Below are 23,951 nucleotides of genomic sequence, written 5' to 3'. Positions count from 1 at the left end.
TAACAGTGGTTCACATTCTATGACAATTTTATAGGCAACAGAGAAAGAATGATGTAGCCCTATTACTTCATCCTCATGGGTTGCCTCCTGTTGGCAGATTGAACCTACCTGACTGGTGTCTATGGGGCACGGGGTGAAAGAAGCCTGGGAGAGGAACTGGGTGGTTCCCAGCAGATCTCTAATGCCGTCGCTGTCACGTTTATATTCTTTGGCAGGCTCCAGTCTCATCTTTTCTTTGGGAAGTAAGGCTTCATAGCAAGGGGAATAGCCAGAGGGAGGCAGAAACTTAAATTCCCCATGACGTCCACCCATCAGGAAACGTACTCTGTGTCATTTGGAGAGACCAAGAAGAGAGAGGTTAAAAAAATACGCCAGTCCAAATACACACAAATTCAAGATCAGTTTCCCCTACACCCAAGTTATTTTGTGGGAAGCGACTGGATTCAGACTCAGCACAGCAAACATCCGAAAGTGTGAAACAAAAGCAGAGAACTGCATGTGGTCCTTAGGTGACCATATCAGCCACGCTCTTAAAAGTTAGTTTGACTGTTAATATCGCTAGAGTAAAAAAATCTATGCTCTAGTGGATAAGTCACTATACACATTATCACTAGGGTATTAAAAAGAATACAGGGATGATGGTATTATTCTCTAAAAATAAGATTGGAATCAGTGCATGAGAGCTTTAAGTCTTTTAATCTGAGGGAGATTAGTCACACGTCAATGAAAGGAAGGACGATATAACTACCTGAGGAAAATAGGAAATTCTTATTTTTAGATGAAGGCAAAAGATTTAGTAGCACCAGAGTATTAAACACAAATGGTATACATGCCAGGCGACATTAATAGAAATGGTACACTGCAGGGGCTGCAGTTCTCCAAAGCAGCCATATGAGGGCGACTCTGAGGAAACATCCTCAGGTGGCCACAGCCACAGGGGCCAAATGGGAACAAAACGTTTGCTTATTAGAGTCCCAGTGCTTTTCTTAGGGATGCAACCATCCTGCTGGTCTCCAAGCCAGATTCCCTGACTCCCTTCACCAGTGCCTGGAGGGACCACCAAAGGAAGGGGAAAGGACAGTCGGGGGCTCATAGGAATGGCAGGCACTAATTACCATGTGCTGAAGTCTTTTTCAATATTTTAATTCAGCATTCTGGCTGAATTTCAGCCCCAGGTCTACAAGTTAGGTCAGCATTTGGGTTGGACCCCAAGGAGGAAAGGGTGAACTATTTCAAAATGATATTCACATGCCCCTAAGTTAGCAACTAGAAGTACAGCTTTTCCAAGTGAACTGCAACTACATTAAATTGATGGGAAATGTGACTGAAGTTTTAAGTAATGAAAACATGGTAAGGTATGCAGCCCGGCAGGGTCAACAATAATTTCACACAGGAGAAATCAATCCACACACATAGCATCTGCACACAACGCTCACTCCCTCCACTTAACCACCATTTACTGAGCTCCTAGGACTTGCAATGTTCTCCGCACTAAGGATTTAGCACTGAATGCAGCACAGAGTAGGCATCCAACTAGACCAGTGGTTGGCAAACTGTGGCTCGCGAGCCACATGCGGCTCTTTGGCCCCTTGAGTGTGGCTCTTCCTAAGCCTTAGGAGTACCCTAATTAAGTTAATAACAATGTACCTACCTATATAGTTTAAGTTTAAAAAATTTGGCTCTCAAAAGAAATTTCAATCGTTGTACTGTTGATATTTGGCTCTGTTGACTAATGAGTTTGCCGACCACTGAACTAGACCAATGGGTCTAAATGCTGATTGGGAGACATCCAGTGAGGGGATAAAGAGGGAGACAAAATAAGTTGGGGAAGAGAGTTGCCCCTAGATTGGAGTCAAGGAAGGCATCTCTGAGGAGGAGACATATAAGTTAACCCCTAGGATTAAGGGGAAGCTAATGAGTTCAAAATCTAGAGGAAGAGCATTACAGGCAGAAAAAACAACATGTGCAAAGGCCCCAAGGTAGACAGAGCTTGGGTAGAGGTGGTGTCATGGGAACACGGAGCACCCGAGGGGCAGAAGATGAGGTGGGAGGCGGCAGGGCTAGACCAGGCAGGGTCTGTGAGCCAGGAGAAGGACTTGAGATTTTCTTCCAGGTGGGAAGCTTCTGAGGGATTTTAAGAAAAGATAAAAATTTTTAGGTTGCTCTATGTAGACAGGCCTGGGGAACAATTTGAAGGCAATTGCAGGCACCTGACACCCATCTAGTCACAGTGAATAGATGAGGATGGGTTGGACAGGGGTAGTGATGGCCAACATGGAAATAAGCAGCCACATCCCACTTTAGGGGGAGGGAATTAGGAATGTTAGGAATTGTGGATGGAGTGGGCATGTGTGTGTGAAGCGAGGTGAGGTACACAGAGGAAGGACTGCGACCCAGCAAAACTCTCACAGCAACACTCCCCACTAGGCATCACTTCCTTCATTCTGGCAGGGCGGCCTTGCAAGCGAAGTCACAGTGTGGGCTGAGTCACTGTGACTGTGGACATAGCCTGACTGTGAAAATGGAAAATACAAACCTCCCCAAGTGAGAGACCTTAAGGTTTTTTCCTTTCCAACACAAATACATTCTTTATCCCAACAGTATTTTAAGATTAATTATAGAAATATGAATCCTCCCACTTTCCCGTTTTAATGTATTAAACCACAATGTTACAGAGTCAGCACCACAATTATCCCTTGCAAATGTTCCTACATTAAATGTTATGCAACAGGGCATGATCTACATATATTAAGAATATGAACAATGACATTAAAACAAAATTGAGTCATTAGCCTGCAGTGTTACTAATTTTGTTAACCTTCAGGAAATAATGACTAAGCCTTGCATCCATTTGTTGAGAACTTCCCAATCCATCCGTAACAGAACAGACTGTGTTCCTGACTTGTGGAAACTATGGGGTAAAACGGGATCTTTCAGAGCAAAGAATGAGTGTGGGATTTTTTTGCCTTTCCTCATTGAGCATCCTTCCTGTGAGAGGCTGAGCTGGGAGCTTGTACGGCAAGTGCGTTCTTTGTTACTTGGAACTTAATTATTCTTGAGTTCTCTTGCCAGTTCTGTTTCATTTTAAAATTTCTCTTACATTTTAAAATCGGCTGTCCTCTTCTGGAAAGATAACAAATCAAGAAAGGTGGAGTTCCATGTAGCAGTAAGGAGAACAATACTTTCTGCATGTATATTCAGTTATTAAAAGGAGAACAATAATGAAGATAAATCTTAATCTTATCTCCTGTAATGGCCACACAGACTGTAAAATGAAAAATTTACATAGCCAGTAATCAGTGTTTACTGCTTGCTGAAGCATCGTCTTCCAAGCCATAATGCTATGCTTCAGTGGGTGGCAGGATTGGTCTTGGGTTGCTTCCAAAGCCTGTCAGACGGGAGCCCAGCTCCCAGCAGGTGGGACTGGACAGGAGCTGGCTCCAGGCACACCCACTGCCTGTGGCTCCTTCCCTCGCAGCCCATGAGGAGCTGCCCAGAGACTGTGGGATGGGCTCCAACAAGTCGCCACCACTATTGGGGGTCCTCCTCCTCCTCACTCACTCACTTGCTCGTTCAGGGAAATCCAGACTGACCAGGTTGAAGAAAAGAACTAGGGATGAGATATAGGAAATAATCAAAGGAAAGGAATGAAATGGCTGAAATCCACTTTATTTGAGGATATTAGGATGGGCTACCCTCTGTATCAGAGTTTTAGCAGAGCTCCCAAAGGAGGACAATTGAGCGAATGCCAATTTTTTCACATCCTGGAGTGAGGTGCTGGATCAACTACAGAGGAGCTCCCAGTTCTGTTAGCTTCAGCTCACTGTGCACCTCCAGAGAGATAAGCAAGGTAAGGAATTCACATGAAGAGAACTGTCAGGGAGAAAAGGAGGTAGGGGTTCCCTCCCATCTGAAGTGGAAGGGTAAGGGCTTCAAGGACCTACTCAGAACTTCACAATTGGTTCCTGAGGTTTAGTAAGGGACACATTTACCTGTGATAGGGCTAGGGGTGGGGAGAGAGAGGATGGGAGGATGGAAGGGAGAGAGAGAGCTCATGGGAGAGAGAGAGAGAAGGGGAGAGGGGAGAGAGAGAGAGAGAGAGAGAGAGAGAGAGAGAGAGAGAGAGAGAGAGATGGTGCCAAGGAGTGTGCTTCTGGAAGGCCAGAGAATTCAAATGAGCCAGCTGTCAGCCATCTCCAGAAAGGCAAATAACTGAATAGAGATCAGAAACCCAGGGGCTCAGGAGGTGGGAGGCCTGGGAAAATGTAGAGGGAGGTTTGGAGCCAGGGGGAGCAGCCAACACAAGTGCAAAGCTTGTGTCAAAAGAATTGCCTGTGTCAGAGGCTTCCAGCCCGAGGCCCTTCAAGAAAACTACAGAAGGCCCCAAAAGGGAAAGAGGCAGCCATTGCACAGCTGCTACACAAAGGTCTGATACCACGTGACAGCCTCATCAACTCCAGACCAGCCCTTCCCTCAGCCATCTCACCCCCTGGGCTCAGCTCTAGAGGTTCTGAAACAGGGAGGGGCTGGCTAACTGGGAGGAGCTGAACCAACAGGGACAAAAGGTCGTCCTCAAACCTCTGGCCAAGAGGGGGACAGCTCAAACTGGGTACAAATCGGGAGTTTTTATGTCCACATACATGGAGCTTTTAAATTACTGACAAGATTGTTCTTGTTCTTAAAAGGAATAATAAGGATGCAGACTCTGACCAAGAACCCAAGGAGTCCAGAGCAAGGGTTTGAAGGGTAGAAGGAGAAACAACCAAGTTACACCCACCTATCTACTCCTGTCAATACATCCATTATCTGGCACTCAATGTTTGTCTTTGATATCCTTTGCCTCATTCATAAATGAGAAGTTTCCAAACAGAATGTAAGTCTCTCTCTTTTAGGTGTATGCTTCCCTGCTCCTTGGGTTCCATGGACTCTCCCAGCTTCACAGAAAAGGTCAAAGTTTTAAAAAAGATAATTTAAGAATAGAGTTCTTAATTAAAATTAGTTTTCTTTATCCTTAGATTTTTCTCTGCATTAATGGATTGTAAAATCAATTTCATTAATCAATTTGATCTCTTCCACTAAAGCACTTGTGTCATCTTCTGGGGTCCTTCCCATGGCTCAGACACTCCATCAGCTCTCAAAGGTTTTTCTTCCTAAAGTGATTACAGTAAGCAATTGTGTCCTCAGATCCTCCATCTCAGAATGAGCAATAGCTGCGGTAATGGCCACCTGGGAGTACTGAAGTTTCGGGATGTGTGGAAGAATTTTCTATTTACTTGACGGATTTTGAAAATAGAGCAAATTGTATTGAAAAATCCTCATGAGCATTTTCATCTTTTGAGATTTGTGCATTTTTACCTGCCAGTTTGCAGAAGAGATGAGAATACCTATTGCAAATATCCAGATTTGAAAGACTCACCCATGAATACAAAAAATACAGTAAAAATCAAAGCTTTGCTGTGCTCAGAAAGGACTATTTTCCTTATTCACAGCTAGCAATCACGTGAAGACACTTTAGTCTTAGTTACTCTTACCTACTACTGAGTCCCTCCCAGAGAGTTGGGATGGTGTCCCAAAGAACAAAAGGATGCAGGCTGTGGTTAAGAGGAGAAAGGCTTAGCAAGCTTTTGTTGACCTGAATTCAACTCATGATTTCATAATGGCTTCTTTAGTCCATATTGCTTAGACAGGAGACAAATCTGAGTTATGTACATTCCCACATTCATATTTCTTCCTGGCCAGTGTTCGATGAAAGCCCAGGGCAACCCAGCCAGTGCTCATCATGTTCGTCACAGAAGTATATTTATCTCAGCAATAATTTCCACAGCATGGACCACAGCAAGCTGGAAATAACTAAGCTGTTGGTTACCTGAGTTTCAGCCAAGTCCGTAGATACCAAGGGAAAACAAACAGCAACTGCAAACACCAACCATCTTTGGATATTGTTGTTTTTATAAATTAGCAAGGGCTGGTAAAGAGTTATGTAAGATGATAACATAATCTATGGGGAATTTATAGATATAACATATATTCTACTACAGCAGCAATTTTCAACCTTTCTCATCTCATGGCACACAAACTAATTATTAAAATTCTGCAGCACACCAAAAATGTATTATATTTTTTGCTGATCTGACATAAAAGCAGGTATAATTTTGATTCATTCACACTGGAGAGCTATTGTTGTGTTGGCTGTTGTCATTTTTTAATTTGACAATCTAAGGGAAAAGAGGTCACTTCCCCTCACTAAATAGTCAGGTATTGCATGTTTTAAAATTCTTATGGCACACTAGTTGAAAATCACTCTACTACAGTGATTAATTCATCAATTTTCTGCAAAACAAAATGTAGTGCCCAAATTTCACTATATCCTCAGCTTCTGCATAATGCTCCCCAGGTGGGTCATGCCATGATGCCATTTGGTAGGGTCATACTACCTTTTAATAACAATTTTCTGGAATCTAAGTAGTTGAACCTTTTGGGTGGGCTCCAAAGTACATATGCCTCATCCCAAATTCTGTCCTCTAATGGACAAGGCTGTTACACTGAAGCCCTGCTAAACTAATCACACCAGCCACAAATCACACCAGGAAGAAAGCTAAGAAGGCATATTCATAAAAGAAGAGAGTACATATTGATGTGTGGATTTTGTAACTACTCATGCTGCCTTTGACTTCACTGTGGGTAAATCTAATTGAGAAGATTTTTGCTTTTTGATGACTGCTGGCAGGGACATCCTAACCAGGTGTTGTTATTAACAAGATAGTTTGTAATCCTATATAATAAAGAGGTAATATGCAAATTGACCATAACACCCTCGCACAAGATGGCTGCCCCCATGTGGGCACAGGATGGCCGCCCACATGTGGTCACAAGATGGCCGGCAGGGGAGGGCAGTTGGGGAGGACCAGGCTGATAGGCGAAGGCAGTTGGGGGTGACCAGGCCTGCAGGGGAGGGCAGTTGGGGGCAACTAGGCTGGCAGGGGAGGGCAGTTGGGGGTGATCGGGCCAGCAGGTGAGGGCAGTTGGGGGCAATAGTGCTGGGAGGGGAGGGAAGTTGGGGGCAACCAGGCCAGCAGGGGAGGGCAATTGGGGGTAATCAGGTCGGCAGGGGAGCAGTTAGGTGTCGATCAGGCTAGCAGGGGAGTGGTTAGGGGGTGATCAGGCAGGCAGGCAGAAGCAGTTAGGGGCAATCAGGCAGGCAGGCAGCTAAGGGGTTGGGAGCCAGTAGACCCAGATCATGAGAGGGATCCCAGATGGTGCAGGCTGGGCAGAGGAATACCCCCCCCCCCGCCCCAGTGCATGAATTTCATGCACCAGGCCTCTAGTTACAAAGTAATGTGGGGTCACCACGACAAGACTTCAACCTCAGTAAAGACTATTAAATAGGAGGCAATGAGGCCGTAAAGGAGACATCTAATTTAGAAGCAACAGAGAAGTTAAAATTGAGGAAATTTCTAAGTTCTTCTCTGATGGGAGAAGAATCTTTCTCTCAAAGGGCATAGTCTTGCACCTTGCCAGGAGAGACACTACATAACAGACAAAATTCTACTCTATTGGGTAAAAACAATAATTTGTTTTCAATTTTATTATTAAACACACTAGAGGCCAAGTGCATGAAATTCATGCATGGGGGGTAGGGGTTCCCTCAGCCAGGCCTGCACCCTTTTCAATCCAGGACCCCTCGGGGGATGTTTGACTGCTGGTTTAGGCCCAATAACTGCTCTCCCCTGCTGGCCTGATCCCCCTAACTGCTCTCCCTTGCTGGCCTGATCCCCCTAACTGCTCTCCCTTGCCAGCCTGAGTGCCCCTAACTTCCTCTGCCTTGGCCCTGCCACCATGGCTTTGTTTGGAGGACATTTGGAAGGTCTATAGAAGATGTCCGGTCTAATTAGCATATTACCCTTTTATTAGTATAGATTTATTTTCAGTAAGATCTTTTAACTTGGAGTTAAGATCCTGGTTTCTCTTTCTAGCTCGCTGCACAAGTGAACTAAAGCAGTAAGCAGTAGAGGGGGAACTACTGTGTTTCAGTACAAATCACACCTCACCAGCTGATGTGACAGTCAGTATTAGGCCATCGATCCCATTTGCTCATGAGTGAAAATAAACTGACACAGGACCAGCACTGACCCTGACCAGTGACACCATGTGATGGATTGGATGTACTTCGGCGAAAGGTATTTCCCAAGAACGCAGGCCAACTGCGATCCATCTCTTCTCAGATCATATCATGTTCTTAGAACCAAAGACAGGAACATCTCAGGGGTGATATTTTCCTGACAGAAAAGGAGGCTTGAGAGACATCAAGCCCCTGGCATCCCACTGGAGCTTGCTGAGTTGCAATAAGCAAGAAGCTCTCATAGCTAAGGTGTTAGCTTTTCAAGTCAGCACATTTGCACAGTTCAGTTTCTTAAATACTCTCAGCAGCTGTGCCTTATAAATGGGTGAGCCATCTCATGTTTCTCATCTGGGAACTCTGCTTCTCTCTCTCCCGTGCATGGAGAAAGCTGCATGATCTGCTGACCGAGAGACAAGCTGCTAGAAAGATCTACAGGTGGATACCTATCAGTCACCTACTTCTTCACCTGTTAGCTGCAGTTCCTTGCCAAGAGAAGAGTTTTTAAACTCCCCCCTCCCCTGCCACACACACACCCAAAACACACACGTTTAAAAGTCCTATCTCCTATCTCATAGCTCTGAGGGAGATTAGATGGATGAGTTAATGATTAAAAATCATTATGCAGCAGGCAAGATCAGATGTACTATTCTCTAAGCACAAAATATTCAGAAAAGTCCATTAACCAGCAGACTGGAAAAGAACCCTCTGGAAAGATTTGACTTCTAGCTAAGTGTTTCTCTCAGATGGGAAGCAAAACCCAGTAGATGGGATGTGGCGAAGATAAAGATGGGAGGGGCACTGGCGCTGGGTGACCATAGCCATCAATCACCAGGCAAATGCCGGCCTGGGCACTGACGGCTCAGAGTGAGCAGTTCCTCCAGAAGAAGGCACTGAGTCAACAGGTGGATGGCCAAACGCTCTTACCTAGTATTTAGATTTCTATTCATTCTCTTTATTCTTGGGGAATGGAGTGGGAAGGTGAGCAATGGGGCTTTACACTGGTTTCCCCCAGCTGCCAGGGGGTCTTTGTCCATTCAGCTTCTTTGTGCTTATAGTGCCTATATCTTTTAATATGCTCCTTGTTTTCTACCTGCTCCTAAGGATACCGATGAGGAATTATATGTCACACCACACATATGAAGGGAGAATTGGCATGAAATTCTCATGGAAATATCATCCGCACAGAGAAACACAGGAAAGAACTCCCGACTTTTAGAATTTAGTCCCTGGGGCTAATGTATAATCCTCTTGCTAAAGCCGGTGATAAGTAAATTTACAAACCTAGTACACTTTTACTGTAGTGGTCCTCCATTTCTTACAAGAATACCTAGCAATGATAATGTTTGATTTCAATACATTATACACATCTATATGACTATGCTTATAAATATGCATGTGTGGATTTGTGGGTAAATACGTGGATATTGTGCCACTAGGTGTGTTTGCAAACATACATTACTGTATATGCTGTGCATGCTTGCAAATCTGTGTCAATTTCTAAAGGTTGAATATCATTTCCAAAAATTAATGTTTTATTCCTAAATAGTTTATTTACTGGAAACAGGACAGAATTTTTATCCTCTATTATAAATATGTGAACATATCTTGATTTATCCGTCCACAGGAGGTGCTGAGCCTATCACAGGGCTGTCACTCTGGAAATCCCATCACTTGGGTGCTGGGAGCTCTGTGATGGCTTTTTTTGTGGTCCCACAAAAAGCTCTGCTCTGCACAACTCTCCTCCTCTCATGGCCCTTTCCAATGGTTTCCATGGACACCACAGTGATCCTAACTAGTTTCCTGCTCAGCTGATGATGATCTCCTTAAGAGGCAGGAAGCAAGATGGCTAAGAAAATTTTGGGAAAAAAGAGTTAAGTTGGGATCTTGCCTTCCAGATGTTAAGATGTAATGTCAGACTAAAATAATTAATACAGCATCCAAATAGTGCAAAGAAGAGGGAGCGCAATGAACACAATAGTTAGCAATAGTATGTAGACAATCAGCATGAGTAGTACAAGTCCAATTTAATGTAAAAATATTGAGATGCATAAATAAAAGGGTAATGTGACTATCTCTGGTGGTATGATTATGGGGTCTTGCTATTTTCTTTGACTTACATTACTTTTGTAAAAGGGAAAAAGAAAATAGAAAAATTATGTATTCAAAAGTAAATCACAAACTAAGAATATTTGAAAACTATAAGGCAAGAGTTTAACAGACTTAATATATGTAAAAAATTGTTCCAAAATTAATACCAGAAAGGCAGAAAACACAAAATTAACAAAGATATTGGGTTAAAATAATACATAAAAACAGTAAGCATAAACAAACTCAACCACATTGCTAATCAAATAGAAAATGAAGACTTTAAGATACAACTGTCTCAAGTTAGCAAAGATGAAAAATAACCAATAACAGAAAAAGTTCACGAGGATCCATTCAGTTGGGTGTTCCCTTATGTTGCTTTAAGTGATACTATGACCCAATCCTTTACTTATATGAAAAGTCTGGAGTTGTGTATTAGACTGCAGAATTTTTTAGATTTAAAGAAAGAAAGAAGGTACATGCAATATATTAAAAAGTTCCTCCAGTCAGGTGGGGGGGCTGTACCCCATAATAAAATACAGTAATATTTCTATAGTTAAACATGTAAATATTCACAAGATGTGGAATAAAGACTAAACATAGCCTCATTTCTGTTGCTGATAGCTTTGCCACAAAATGAATTTAGTTCAGATTTTGTGGTAAAATAAATCATAAAAAGTTTATGTTTCTCAGAGCCTTTTAGATTTCAAAATTATTGATAATAAATTCCAAACTGTTCAAACAATCTTTCTGAAAATATATTGGCCACATAATTATAAACTTGGACTTCAAAAAGTTCATTCCTTTTGACCTACTTGCGTGGGGCACTAAATAGAAATGCAGACAAAGCTATGCTCCAGGATGTTCATAATAATTTATAATGAAATGGAATCAGCATGAAAGTATAACAACAAAGTAATGGCTATATAATGGGAGAGCCAGACAAAAGGATATTATATGGCCATATAAATCATTTGGAAGAGGATACTTAATGACTCAGGAAAAGGCTCATTACTTACTCCTGAATGAAAAGTAATCAAGACATAAAACTTCAGATTTAGGGGGATGTCAATTAAAAATATACACACATATTTGTAGAATGAAAGACTTGAAGAGAATATATCAAAATATCAAGAGATTATAGCTCAATGATGGGATCATGGGTGATATTTATTGTTTTATTTATGACTTTATTTTTTAAGCTTTTTAGAATGAGCATATGATACTATTCATAATTGTTAAAGTAATTCTACACAGGATTTATATCATTGATCTTTCTATTTATCTGAGGACATTCTGTAACCCTGGTAGGAGGTATGTGTTCCATAAGTATATATGGAGTGAAGGAATGGCTTTGCATTGCTCTTCCCTTCCTGGGAGAGTTTGGCTTGTGGTGCTGAAGCCCTGAAGGAGATTTCCACACGTCCAGCTCATAGGAGTGGTGGGAGGTGGGGTAACGGCTACTCTCCACGAGATCACGGCCATAACTTACTTGACACCTGCTGAAAAGCTCACCACAGGGAAGAAGAGCCCATCGGTGTTGAAGTTCTCAAACATCCCCTGCACAGGCTGCCCGTTGATGCGGAAAGAGATGCTGGGCACCCCAAGGTCCAGGCAACAGCTCACCACGTCGTCCGATTTCAGGAGATGCTGGTTGATGGAGGCCACAGCTCTGGGAATGCGGCCTGGTGAGCAAAGAACAAGAAAAAGGTGTGTGGGACTCTAGAGTCTAGAGGAAACACTCACAGGCCACCCGGGGGAGGTGGGAGGTAAGATGGCACACAGGAGGTCTGGTCATGCTATTGCATTTGAAGTGCAACCTGGCTTTCTGAAACAGTGTGAGAAGAACAATGAGAAATGACTTCCTAAGCTGATGAGTGGGCAGCCTGAACAGCAGGAATCTCAGAGGAAACTCTCAAGCTGCCAGAAATGAGAACAAACAAGAATTCAACCTGCTCAATGTGTGCTCAGACTCTGGCCTGGTGTCTGAAATAACGGACAGACTGGGAGGTGGTAGTGGTGGAGGGTGGTGTGTGTGTGTGTGTGTGTGTGTGTGTGTGTGTGTGTGTGTGTGTGTGTCTGCTATTTCTTCTAAATAATGTTCTGGCAAGCTTACTTAGTGCTAGCCTAGTATTTCATTCCTGGAATTACAGAAACAAAAACAATAGCAATAGCATTTGTTGTTGATTACACTGTGTCAGGCTCTCTTCTAATCACTCTATAAGGAATAATTTATTCAACATTTACAGCAACCCCACGCCAGTATTATTTTCATTTGACAGATGAGGACAATTGCGTCCATAAAGGTGAGTGACTTGACCAAGGTCACACAGTTAGTAAGTGGCAGAACCAAGGCTCAAGCCCAGGTAGTCTCGTTCTAGACACACCCCTTACCTGCTACACACTACTGTCTCTTGAGTGGTATATAGCATATCAGTCATTCATTTAATCAAAAGCGAAGGAATAATAATGGTACCTTAAAAGCAACTATTGACAGCCATGAGGGAATCACTACACCCATTTTACAGATGTAGAAGCTGATGTTTTTGGTAATATCACAGGCTCAGGTTCATGTAGCGGGTAAGGACTTGGAATTTGAATTCAGCCCTCTGTGACTTCAAGATCTCTTGCCACCCTCACCCCCATGCCATCATATTACAGAGCAATTGGAAGGATGCACACCTTAAGTGTGGGTGCAGGACTCTTCAAAATTGTTAGGAACCTTGAAAACCCTCACAGGGGTAGATATAGCCACTTTAGTATTGGATGCAGGAGCCATCAAAGTCAAGAACAGCAAAGCCATCTAGCCATTACACTATGCGGCGGAGTTGGCTTATTTGTTTTAAAGAATTTTTCTACCTCAGATAGGCAGAAAAACAGTCACTTATACTCTATATCGGTGACTTCTTTGTTGTTGTTGCATATATTTTTCATAAGATGATTTTGTCATTTCCTGACCTAATGAGAAAATCACCTTTCGCTTTTCTGTCACACCATCCCATTGTGGAAGTTCTATAAGTAAGTTATCATAACCACTCCCCTCCGCCCCCAAGGTTTACAGTTTTGAGGAAGATTGCAATGAAGCAGCAGAAATAAGATGTTAAAATGAGGTCTCAGAAGATTTTATAAAATGTATCTTGTTTCTTGATTACAGCAGTAAGACAATTTCATTACATATGTTTGTCAGATATGTAGAAAAAGTAGAAACAAGGAAAAAATGTAACTCAATAAGAAATGCTTCTACTCTTTCATATATATACTTTCCATCCAAACTGGGATATTTAATAACTTGTTTTTACTACGGGTTAGATTAAAACATTTTATTTATAATGAAACGATCATTAGAAACTGAATTTTAATGGCTTTATACTATGCCATGAAAAGGTAACCTTTAAAATCCCCTTAGGATGTGTGTTGTTTATAAATTTTACACATAAATCTATGCTATGTAATATTTCTAGTCTCAGCTTAGACTATTTAAACTTTTGATTATTTAATGTTTTGTTGTGATTACTGTTTATTAGTGGTCACTGTTATTCTAGTAATAGATTCTAAACTAAGCACTGGATTTTAAAATAGTAAAACAGCTACACTATCCTATAATAAAACCCCAATATGCAAATTGACGGAAAGGCAGAATGACCAGTCACTATGACATGCGCTGACCACCAGGGGGCAGACGCTCAACGCAGGAGCTGTCCCCTGGTGGTCAGTGTGCTTCCACAGGGTGAGTGCTGTTCAGCAAGAAGCTAGGCTCATGGCTGTCAAGTGCAGCAGCAGTGGTGGGAGCCTCTCCTGCCTCTGTGGCAGCACTAAGGACCCCTCGGGGGATGTCCGACTGCCAGCTAGGCCCACTCCCTGTGGGTTGGCAGTCGGACATCTCCCGAGGGGTTCCGGACTGTGAGAGGGTGCAGGTTGGGTGGAGGAACCCTCCGCCCCCACCCCCCCACCCAGGGCACGAATGTGCACTGGGCCTCTAGTCCTTAATAAAAATAAAATAAAATTAGATGCCCCCTTCTGGTTATTTTGGGTGATTGGCAAAACCATATTGTATATACCCCTGACTTTCCACAAACAGGAATGAGCCCAGATACTGTGCTTAGGGTTGGGGATCAAAGACAGAAGAGCCAGTTCCTGCCCTGAAGAACCCCATCATCTACTGGGAAATACACATTCAAATAAAGAATTACAATTCAGTATAAATACTGGAATAAAGGAGATGACTTCTGGAGGTAGACAATATCAAGTTGACTTGAATAAAAGGTTCACTACATAAATGGGAAAGAAAAGAGCAATCCAAACAGAATGAATGGCTGATGCAAAAGCAGTGCATGACATATAGTAAATCCTCACTTAACATGGTCCACAGGTTCTTAAAAACTGTGACTTTAAGTGAAATGACATACAAAGAAACCAATTTTACCTAACGTACATGTCCAAACTATCCCAGTCTGAGTGGCCTGAGATGGAAAGGCGTGAGCCCCCGGAGGGTGGGTCCCACCTGTGCATGAGCTGCTGGATAATGTCTGGCCACCTGCAGCCCTGAACTGGCACAGTGGGTTGGAAAATCGTGATCTTGTTTTTATTCATCTTTTTTACACGTATGTATAGCTTACATTTATTTCAATGTTTAATATTTTAGAAGTGCTTATTTAGAAGTTTGATGCTTTTGTGACCAGAAATGCTATAGAACTTAACTCTTGTTTAAATCTATTAGCCTATGGTGAAACTGATCTCATTTATCTAGTGAACCTTTCTTTCTTCAAGTCAACTTGTCCCATGCTCCCAAGGCAACTTGATATCCTCTACCTCTAGAAGTCTTCTCCTTTATTCCAATCTTTGGGATTTGGAAGGAAAATGGAGTACCTGGAGAAAACCCACACAGACCTGGGGAGGACATGCAAACTCCACACAGATATGCCCCAGCTGAGAATCAGTCCCCTTCCCCCTTCCATCAACATTATAATAAAATGATGTGAGTGAAACGATGTTACAGGACCTGCTGTGTTTGCAGAATTGCTAGAGTTTGGTGACGCTGGGATGTGGGCAATAATGGGGGCTTAATGAGGAGATGTGATGCAGGATAAAGCTGGACCGGAACCTGGAACCTGGACTCCCTGTCCCGCACCAGCACATAACAAATTCAGTGTCAAATAGCAAATTGGCCTGGAGGGCCTCAGACCCGTTTCTGTAACTTTACACCTTGCTTCAGTACTGAGAACGAGGAGCAAGTTCCTCATTGCAGGCCCTAGAGTCAACTATTTATTTATTGTTTGTTTATTAAATTTATTGGCATGACATTGGTTAATAAAGTTCAACATTACTTAAAACAGAACAAATCTAAGCCAAACTTGGAGTGTGTGGGTTTGACCCCTTTCCAATTTCCCCGTTTAAGAAAGCTTGCCGGGAGCCGGTCCATCCTTGCTGTTTCAAGGGACCTGGCATATATGGCATACTGTTCTTAATATGTTTGCTCACCTTCTTGGCACTATATGTTTTAACCAAGGTCTCCTCTCTGAGAAAGGTTGCTTCCCCAGGTAGGGATTTTCCCCTGAAGTTAGGGAGGGAATAAAACCCCTCAACTAAGTGCCAGGCGGGTAGTTAATCACTTTAACTACGAACAATCATGCTTAAGCTACATAATCTTTACTCCCTGGAATGGAGATAAGAAACGCCCTAACCTTTGTAATAGAGATTGATAGGATTGAATCAACTGGTATAAATACAGATGTAAAAAGACAGAAGAAGACGGAACTTAGAAGAGAGAACCTACAGACAGAACCTACACAGAACCTACAGACAGAAGAACTTCGCTGGAGAGAACATGGCAAAAGATCCTGGACTGAACCTGACTACAGAAATTGGCAAGAGAACCTGACTAGAATCTGGTGACTGAACCTGGCTGGAGAACCTGGACAGAACCTGGCTGAAGAACCTAGCGAGGGAACATGGCTACAGAACCTGGCTGGAGAACCTGGAGAACCTAGCAAGAGAACATGGACACAGAACCTGGCTGGAGATCCAGAGCAGAACCTCTCTGGAGATCCAGACCAGAACTTGGCTGGAGATCCTGGCTGGAGATCCTGGTTAGGCTGCTGATCAACTGAACACTGTCTCCGTGTCCTTCCTTCTTCGCTGACTCCGTCTACGCCTTTGGGAACCCCTGGACCTGCTGGGGTTGGACCCCGGCAAAAGCTGAGTACTCTTAGCTCCTTTCATGGAGTTTAGATATCCCAGGTCCCAGAATCCTTTCTTCCTTATCACAGCCAAGTCCCCCAGGAAAGGAATCTGTGATATAAAAACTCTGCAAATCTGTTACATTGTCTCATTCTTGAGATTTTTTATTTTCCCATTAAAAACAAATATTTCTGCTTCAATCGTTTCTTTTTCAATCAGTATAATATCAGAAAAACATCTCTATAGTCATCTGAACAAATCCCAAGAGATTTCTGTGAATTTGGGAAAACTGGAAATTAATGGAAACGCTAGGTTGGACAACTACCTTTAAAAGTATCTAGATCCTTACTGGGTAAAAATATAATTTAGAAAGACCTTTACTTTTCTGAGAACTTCAACCAGGACAAAGCTAACTGTCTTGAATTGTGACTCCAGGGTCCCCTCTTCCCATACTCTGGGAGTGCACTGTTGGCTTCTATGCCACTCTGAGCCTTGGCCAGTGACGATAAAGAGTAGCTTTCATGAGGATGCTACACCTACGCAGGACTTTGATGCCATCAGAGGCAGAGTTCTGAGCTTTATTTAGCCTTTGATACACCGTAGTTGCCAGGGCCTTTCCCAGGAACAGTGGCTGGGAGACTCCTTCCTGGCTTACTTGCTCGGTTGAAAACCACCACCAGGACCAGCAATTATGTCCTTGGGGTAAATGACACTGCCTCTTACCCTTTTATTCTAAGAGAGTGGGTGCCAAGGAGAAGTTGCTGTTAGAACACTCGATAAGATCCTCTGTAGGCAAATCCTACTCTGAGCCTATTTTTAAAGCATAGGTGTAGAGAATACAGAGTTGGGATCAATATTATCTAGAAACTGAAGAGAGTCTGTTGCTAATCACTTGATAGGAAGCATACATTTAGCAAGTACTCAGAGCAACATAATGGGAAGTATGTCTGAATAAAAAGTACATTTCATATAATATACATGTTATAAAAGGTCATCTGATAAAGTACACCTAATTTTAAAATGTGAGAAGTGTGAAGATTTTAAAACTAGAAAATGATGGAATCAGGATATAGCTTTTGTACATTCTGTGTTATAAACCCGTTCTATCTGGAGGAAGCAACTGCTACCCTTGTGAGGGCTTTCAAGGCTCCAAATGATTCAGAAGGGCCCTGCACCCCATGTTTAAGGGAGGCCAAGGGAGGGTCAAGGGGGAAAATAAAAAGGAGACATATGTACTACTGTTTGTAATATTTTAAGCAATAAAACAAAATTTAAAAAAAGATACTTGTCCTTTCAAATGCTCTCTAATGAGGTGACATGGAGTGGGGAGTAATCTTGAAGACACAGAAGGCTGAGTCTGAGTATAAATCTCCAGTCTTTACCTGCTACAGAAAACTGGACCTGTGATTTTACTAAAAAAATCAGCTTCTATATCTGTAAAATGGGTACAGTGATGCCTCCATGATTATGTCAATAGTTATATGTAAGGTACCATTATTATTCCTACGCTTTTGATGAAATGAATGACTGATGTGCTATATTGTTATATGTCACTCAAGAGGCAGTAGTGAATAGCAGTGAAGGGACGTGTGTCTAGAACCAGACTCCCTGGGTTTGAGTCTTGGTTCTGTTGTTAACTGTGTGACCTTGAGCAAGTCACTTACCTTTGTGGACTCAATTATCCTCATCTGTCAAATAAAAATAATACTGTCGTGGGGTTGCTGTGAATGTTGAATAAATTATTCCATGTAGAGTGATTAGAAGAGTGTCTGATGCATTGGAACCTACAACAAATGCTATTAGTTGTTGTTTTTGTTTAGTTACTAGGCCAGCAGTGAATAAGCTTGCCAGAACACTGTATGAATATTATGTCTTTTGTAATATTTGGAAGAAATAACAATATGGAGAATCATAGCATTGAGGACTGGGTCCAGGAAGTGATTTTAAAATCACTGTATTAAGTTATTGAAATCATTAAGTCCTTTTATTGATAGTGCTCAAAAAACGTCACTTTCAAATATGTTTAATAAATTTAACCCCTTTTAGAACAATGGACAGAAAACGCTGTAGCAAGGAAAAGCAGAGTTGGTGCAGAGAGTTTGTTTCTAAGTTGCCTCAACTGCTTTCTTTTCAATATATTAAGAACTCTGAGTAATCCTAGGGACCACCCATGAGACAGGCTGGGAGGTGCCCTGACTTTGCTGGTCTGAAGAAACCCCTGACTGATAGGCTCAGGTCCACCTGGAACTCCAGGAAAGGCCATTTCTAACCTAGCATTTTAGGATAAAGGAAAAAACCATTTTATCATCTGCTGCACATCTTCAGATTAACCCAAGGATATATTACTGCAGCTTTAGTCTATTGTGATGAGTAATGTAGGCAACTGGGAACACTGATGCTCAGCACTTCTATTGCCCTGGGCACTGCAGAGCTTGGCATTATAACATAAACACAAATACTTAGGCAACTGGAAAGAGAGAGGGTTCACTGGGGCTGGAAAGGTCTGAGTCATAATGGGGTGAGCTTTGATACACAAACAGGTACCCTGGGGTTCATCTTAGTAAGGAGACAGATAAAGACCCTCTTATATAAATTTGACTATAGAGACACATTATCTTGATGAGTCAGAAGTCATGTTAAATCAAGAGGCACACCATTCATTCACTTCTTGTTATCACTCATCTCTTGGGAAGGTAAATTCCTCTACTTGTTTTGATTTTGCAAGGAAAACGTTGTTAAAAAGGCAGGGTAGGTGTGACCTCCTCCTGTGAAACTGCTCCCTAGCCAGTAACATACTCTAGGCTGCTCTGAGCCACATTCAACTCCGAATGCAGACCTGAAAGGCTACATGAAGGCCCTGCCAGGAGAGGGACAGTGGTGCCATGACAAGAAAAGAACCATTTCTCCCAGAGGGAAAACACAGAGGCTGAGCTGACCTCGGATTCTGTAGAGAAGGCTGGGCAGGGTTGAGAAGGGGGATTATTTGTACAGCGGATACTTGAAAGAGAATCCACAGGCTTCCGTGGTGAAATAGACCTACTAAGACTGGCCTCCCGCTGCACAGAGAAAAAGCTCATGGATACTCCCAGGATGTCACCCTGAAACTTCCTTTCCCGTTCAGCATGGGACTTGGGTTCTTTAGCCCCTTAAGATGGGGCTACTCTTATGGTCTCCAGTGAGGGACCCGGAATTCTGGGCTTGGTCTTTAGGAGAACAGTGGACTTTGCAGGCAAGGAGGGAAGTGCAAGTGATATTTACTGGGTATCTAATGTGTGTCAAGAACTTCATGTCCCTCCTGGAGATTATTATGGAAGGTGAAGTAAGCGAGTAGGGAAGAGAAAAATATCACATGACCTCACTTATACGTGGAATCTAAAGAAATAAACTTTTGAAAAACAAAATAGTTCCAAAGACAAGGAAGCATACAATAGACTGACGAATCTCAGAGGGAAGGAGGTGGGTAGGAAGAGATTAACAAAGAATTTATATGCATATATGCATAACCCATGGACACAGACAATAGTGTGGTGAAGGCCTGGGGAGGGGGCAGCAGTGGGGAGGAAGGTGTCACCGGGGTGGCAGGGAGGAAGGGGGACATCTGTAATACTTTCAACAATAAAGATAAACTAAAAACAATTAAAAAAACGTCATGTCCCTCATCTCATTTAAATTCCATAAGAGCATACAGCACATCTTCATTTTATCTGAGGAAACCAAGTCTTTGAGAGGTTAAGCCATTTGCCCAGTAAGTGGAGGAGCTGGGATTCAAACCGGGCATAACTCCAAAGCCCTGCTGTTTCTTCGAGCCTTTCCAATGACAAAGCATTGGAGGCACTGCCATTTTCCCCAACCACGACAACATCTCTACTGTGCTTCCATAAGCTCATTGAAGACCAGTGCAAGGCAGTGGCTTAATTGATGCACACATGTAAGTTGAAAGTTAGTGAGCCTGTGCATTTGGATCTCAAGGAAAAGGAGAAAAACTATCATAACCAGTTTCCAATATCTCTCCCTGGCCACCCTCATTCCCTCTGATAGCAAGTAAGTTGGAGGGTCATTTCCATTTTATTACTTCAGCAGACAATTATCCTTTCATCAGATAGTCCGGAATTCACTGCTATCCTGGTGGGAGTCATTAACAGAATCCTATTTCATCAGCTGGGGCACATGCTGACATATTTACCCGTGGTGCCTTCTGTGAGATATACATTCCTGTGTGCCGGTTGGAGAATTCAGACACAAGGAAGCTTTGTATTTCAGTGAGCATGAAAATTATAAATCTCACAGGCACTGGTTTCCCTACATCTCATCAGGCGCTGAAGACTGAGGGGTGAAGTTCCCTAAACGTACTTGTATTACTAAGTGTGGGTAACATTCAGAGAGCCACTGCCAGCTTCTGAAAAGCTGAGACCCAAGCCTCCTCCCCATCTCCAATCACAGAGGCACTGCTAGTGATAACTGGTGTGGGCGTGTCCACCTCCCTGGTCTTCAGAGGAGGTAGGACAAGAGGAATGAGGGGAGCACTGTCCACTCCTGTGCCCTGTCCACTCCTGGAATGATACACAATTAGATGGAGGGTCAGGTCCTAAATGCACAGACAGCAGCCCTTTCTGGATATACAATGAGTGGGCTCTCTGACTCCCTCCTGACTAACTGATATATTTATTCTGGAAATTCTACAAAGGGATATACTGGGGGTTCTATGTAGTGCTGCAAAGTCTGGAAAAGACCAAACATTTTTCTTTTCTTTGAGAATTGTTAGTTTCTCTTTGAAACAAGAGTCCAATTTGTTTCATACAAGAGTGTAAATGTGTTTCATAGTTCTTTAACCAACCCCCATACAGAGTTCTCTTTGGGAGTAGACTGGGACCCAAAAAATATTCTTGCACTGTATTGGTGAGATGGTGGGAGATGAGCAGCAACCAGCAGGCAATGGGGTAATCATTGTCTCAAGTCAATGCTCTTCATTCCTTCACAGATTCAATTCCACCAAACTCAGGAGCTGTGGGTGGGTGTGAGCACAATGATGTCTCCTCAAATCACTTCCCGAAAGACAACGTTCTGAGAACCTTGTGACATGTGATGATAACCTAAGGGAAATGCTACTACTGCACAGCCACACATGATGGGGCTCTGAGAACCGAGAAGGCAAGACCCACCCCTACTCCCTTAAAGACGGAACCAGGGAAGGTTAAGTTGGGAGGATAAGAGAACAACAAGACAAGACTTACACCTGTTCTAACCCATCATCCTGCCGTTCTGAATCTGGTTTTGTCTGTACCATGCTGACCCTCGGACACATAAAACACGGACAGAGATAGGGATGTCTCTTTCTTCCCACGAATTACCCAGGACAAGTATGTAAATAAGTTCACACCATTCCTAAGAGTTTAAAAATGTTTAAAATGAATTTAAAACAGCATACACACCTACAAACACAAATTGAAAATAAAGCCTCACTACAAGAAGCATGTCATCAGGACCTGAGCTAATGGTTTTAGCCTGAAAACTAAGGGCAGAAGGAAAACGTGATGGGTTCCCAGTTACAAAAGAAAATGGACAGATTTGTCATTTGAGACAAACTTTTCCCTCCTATTGAATGGAAGGTAGGATGTGTGTCATGGTTCCTTATGTAAGAGGCACGCAGCACAATGCTTATGTAAGGGATTTCTATAAGGAACACAATTGCAGTTTTGCAAAAGATACAGGTAAGACTGCGGACAGCGAGGGAGAACTCCTGTGCTGGGCTGAGAGCATGCGCGGTCTTGCATTTTCACCTGGCGGAAGCCAGCTCATTCCTGCACGGCCACAGGCTGTGGACACACGTGGGGAAAACAATGTTTATCTTTAAAAAGGAAGATTCAGATTATTTTTAACTGATTACCATCTCCGATGTGTCGGGTACAGATCCAGACATTTTATAAAGTGCATCATGAAGTAACATGCTGCACTGACAAGGTGTCGGGCTTACTGTCAGACCCGGATCCCGCCCAGTGTGACTGTGAATAAATGACTTAAATATTTTTATGTCTCAGTTTCCACATCTGTAATATGGGGTCAATATTATCTACCTTAAGCGGTCATTGTAAAGATAAAATGGGAGGAAACGTGTACAAAAGATTTGTAGCTCACTGCCCAGTAATAAATGCTGAGTCTTTCTCCTTCCCTGTTTGTCCATATAATCCCGAAAGTCCCTGCTCGTCAGGCTGTACAGACACAGAGCTTGAAAGGGAAGGGGCCGTACCCATCACGCAGCTGAAGTGCCAGAGTCATGGCTAAAAGCAAGTGTCTCATTTCAGATCTGATGCTCTTCCCACCTCACCATCTCTAGTTTATGCTCGAGTCTGTATCATTCATATAGAAAGTGACAGTTTCAGTTCACACAAGCCAAGTCTCAATCACCCCTTGTAAGAGATAAGGGGCCAAAGCTTTGGCAAAGTACTCACCTGACCAAAGGTGAAGTCCATCAAAGCCATAGGAGTACAGGTCATCACCAACACCGTTGCCTCCCCATCCTTCTCCACCTCCGGGGTACGGAGCGTAGCCCGAGGACGAGGCCCAGCCCACCCGCAGGTGTGTGGGCTCTGGTGTTAGGAAGGGGTCCACCTGGTCAATAATGAGCTCGAAGTACCACTTCTTGTACTGTGCTGAGCCCTCAGCGATCCCCAGGAAGATGTTTGGCCGAATACTGAAATTAAACATAGGGCAGGTGGCATTTACTGATTCTTAAGAACTGAGAAAGCAAATTGAACCAGACCAGAGGAGGCACTGCTCAATTAATCCAAGGGCAAGAGCAATTTTGTGTTTTTCATATTGTTCTAAAGTAGAAAAAGCTTTGAGCCTCCAACAATTTTTGTTGTTGCTGTTGTTGTTAATTCTCACCTGATGATATATCTATATCATCCATATCTATATCTATATCTATATCTATATCTATATCTATATCTATATCTATATCTATATCTATATCTATATCTATATATCTTTCTTTTCCCCCACTGATTTTTCAGAGAGAGTAGAAGGGGTACAGGTCGGGGAGGGGGTTGTAGGAGAGAGAAACATCGATGTGAGAGAGAGACATTGATTGGTTGCCTCCTGCATGCTCCCGACGAGGGTGGGGGATGGAACAGCAACCCAGGTACGTGCCCTTGACTGCGAATGGAACCCAAGACCCTTCAGTGCATAGGCCAATGCTCTAATCACTGAGCAATACTGGCCATGGCGAGCCTCCAACACTTGATCAAATTCTTAGGAAAGTGTCAGGACAACATTAATTCCATTATAAAATATAGAGAACCTGTCTCTCTTTAAATGTTCCACTCAAGGTAACCAACATTTACTGAGTGTCAGCCACAGGTTGAAGATGTTATATAGAGCTGCATGATTACAAATCCTTGTTTCTTATTGTAAGTGAAAGAAATGGCTTCTTCCATTCTTCCAGTAAATTGGTTTAATCATTTCATAACAGCAGCTTTGTCACCAAGCATTATTAATAACAATGGCCCTTTGAAAGCATTAAGAAGTCACATTAGAAATAAGCCAGACAGAGAAGAAAATACTGCGTAGTACC

At 42.8% G+C, this 23,951-nt stretch overlaps 1 protein-coding gene across 1 annotated transcript in view; it reads right to left on the bottom strand.

Moving 5' to 3' along the window:
• The window catches only part of RYR3 (ryanodine receptor 3), a 546,057-nt gene that overhangs the window by 225,309 nt on the left and 296,797 nt on the right, over nucleotides 1–23,951 (bottom strand). The window contains 6 exon segments of the mRNA XM_059705681.1: nucleotides 109–325; nucleotides 11,697–11,757; nucleotides 11,760–11,810; nucleotides 11,813–11,833; nucleotides 11,836–11,889; nucleotides 22,828–23,069. Of these exon segments, the coding sequence (XP_059561664.1) occupies nucleotides 109–325; nucleotides 11,697–11,757; nucleotides 11,760–11,810; nucleotides 11,813–11,833; nucleotides 11,836–11,889; nucleotides 22,828–23,069 (646 nt within the window).

Source organism: Myotis daubentonii, chromosome 1 (assembly GCF_963259705.1).
Source record: "Myotis daubentonii chromosome 1, mMyoDau2.1, whole genome shotgun sequence".
Taxonomy (NCBI): domain Eukaryota; kingdom Metazoa; phylum Chordata; class Mammalia; order Chiroptera; family Vespertilionidae; genus Myotis; species Myotis daubentonii.
Note: the sequence above shows the minus strand (reverse complement) of the source record. Positions and strands in the feature narration are given on the sequence as shown.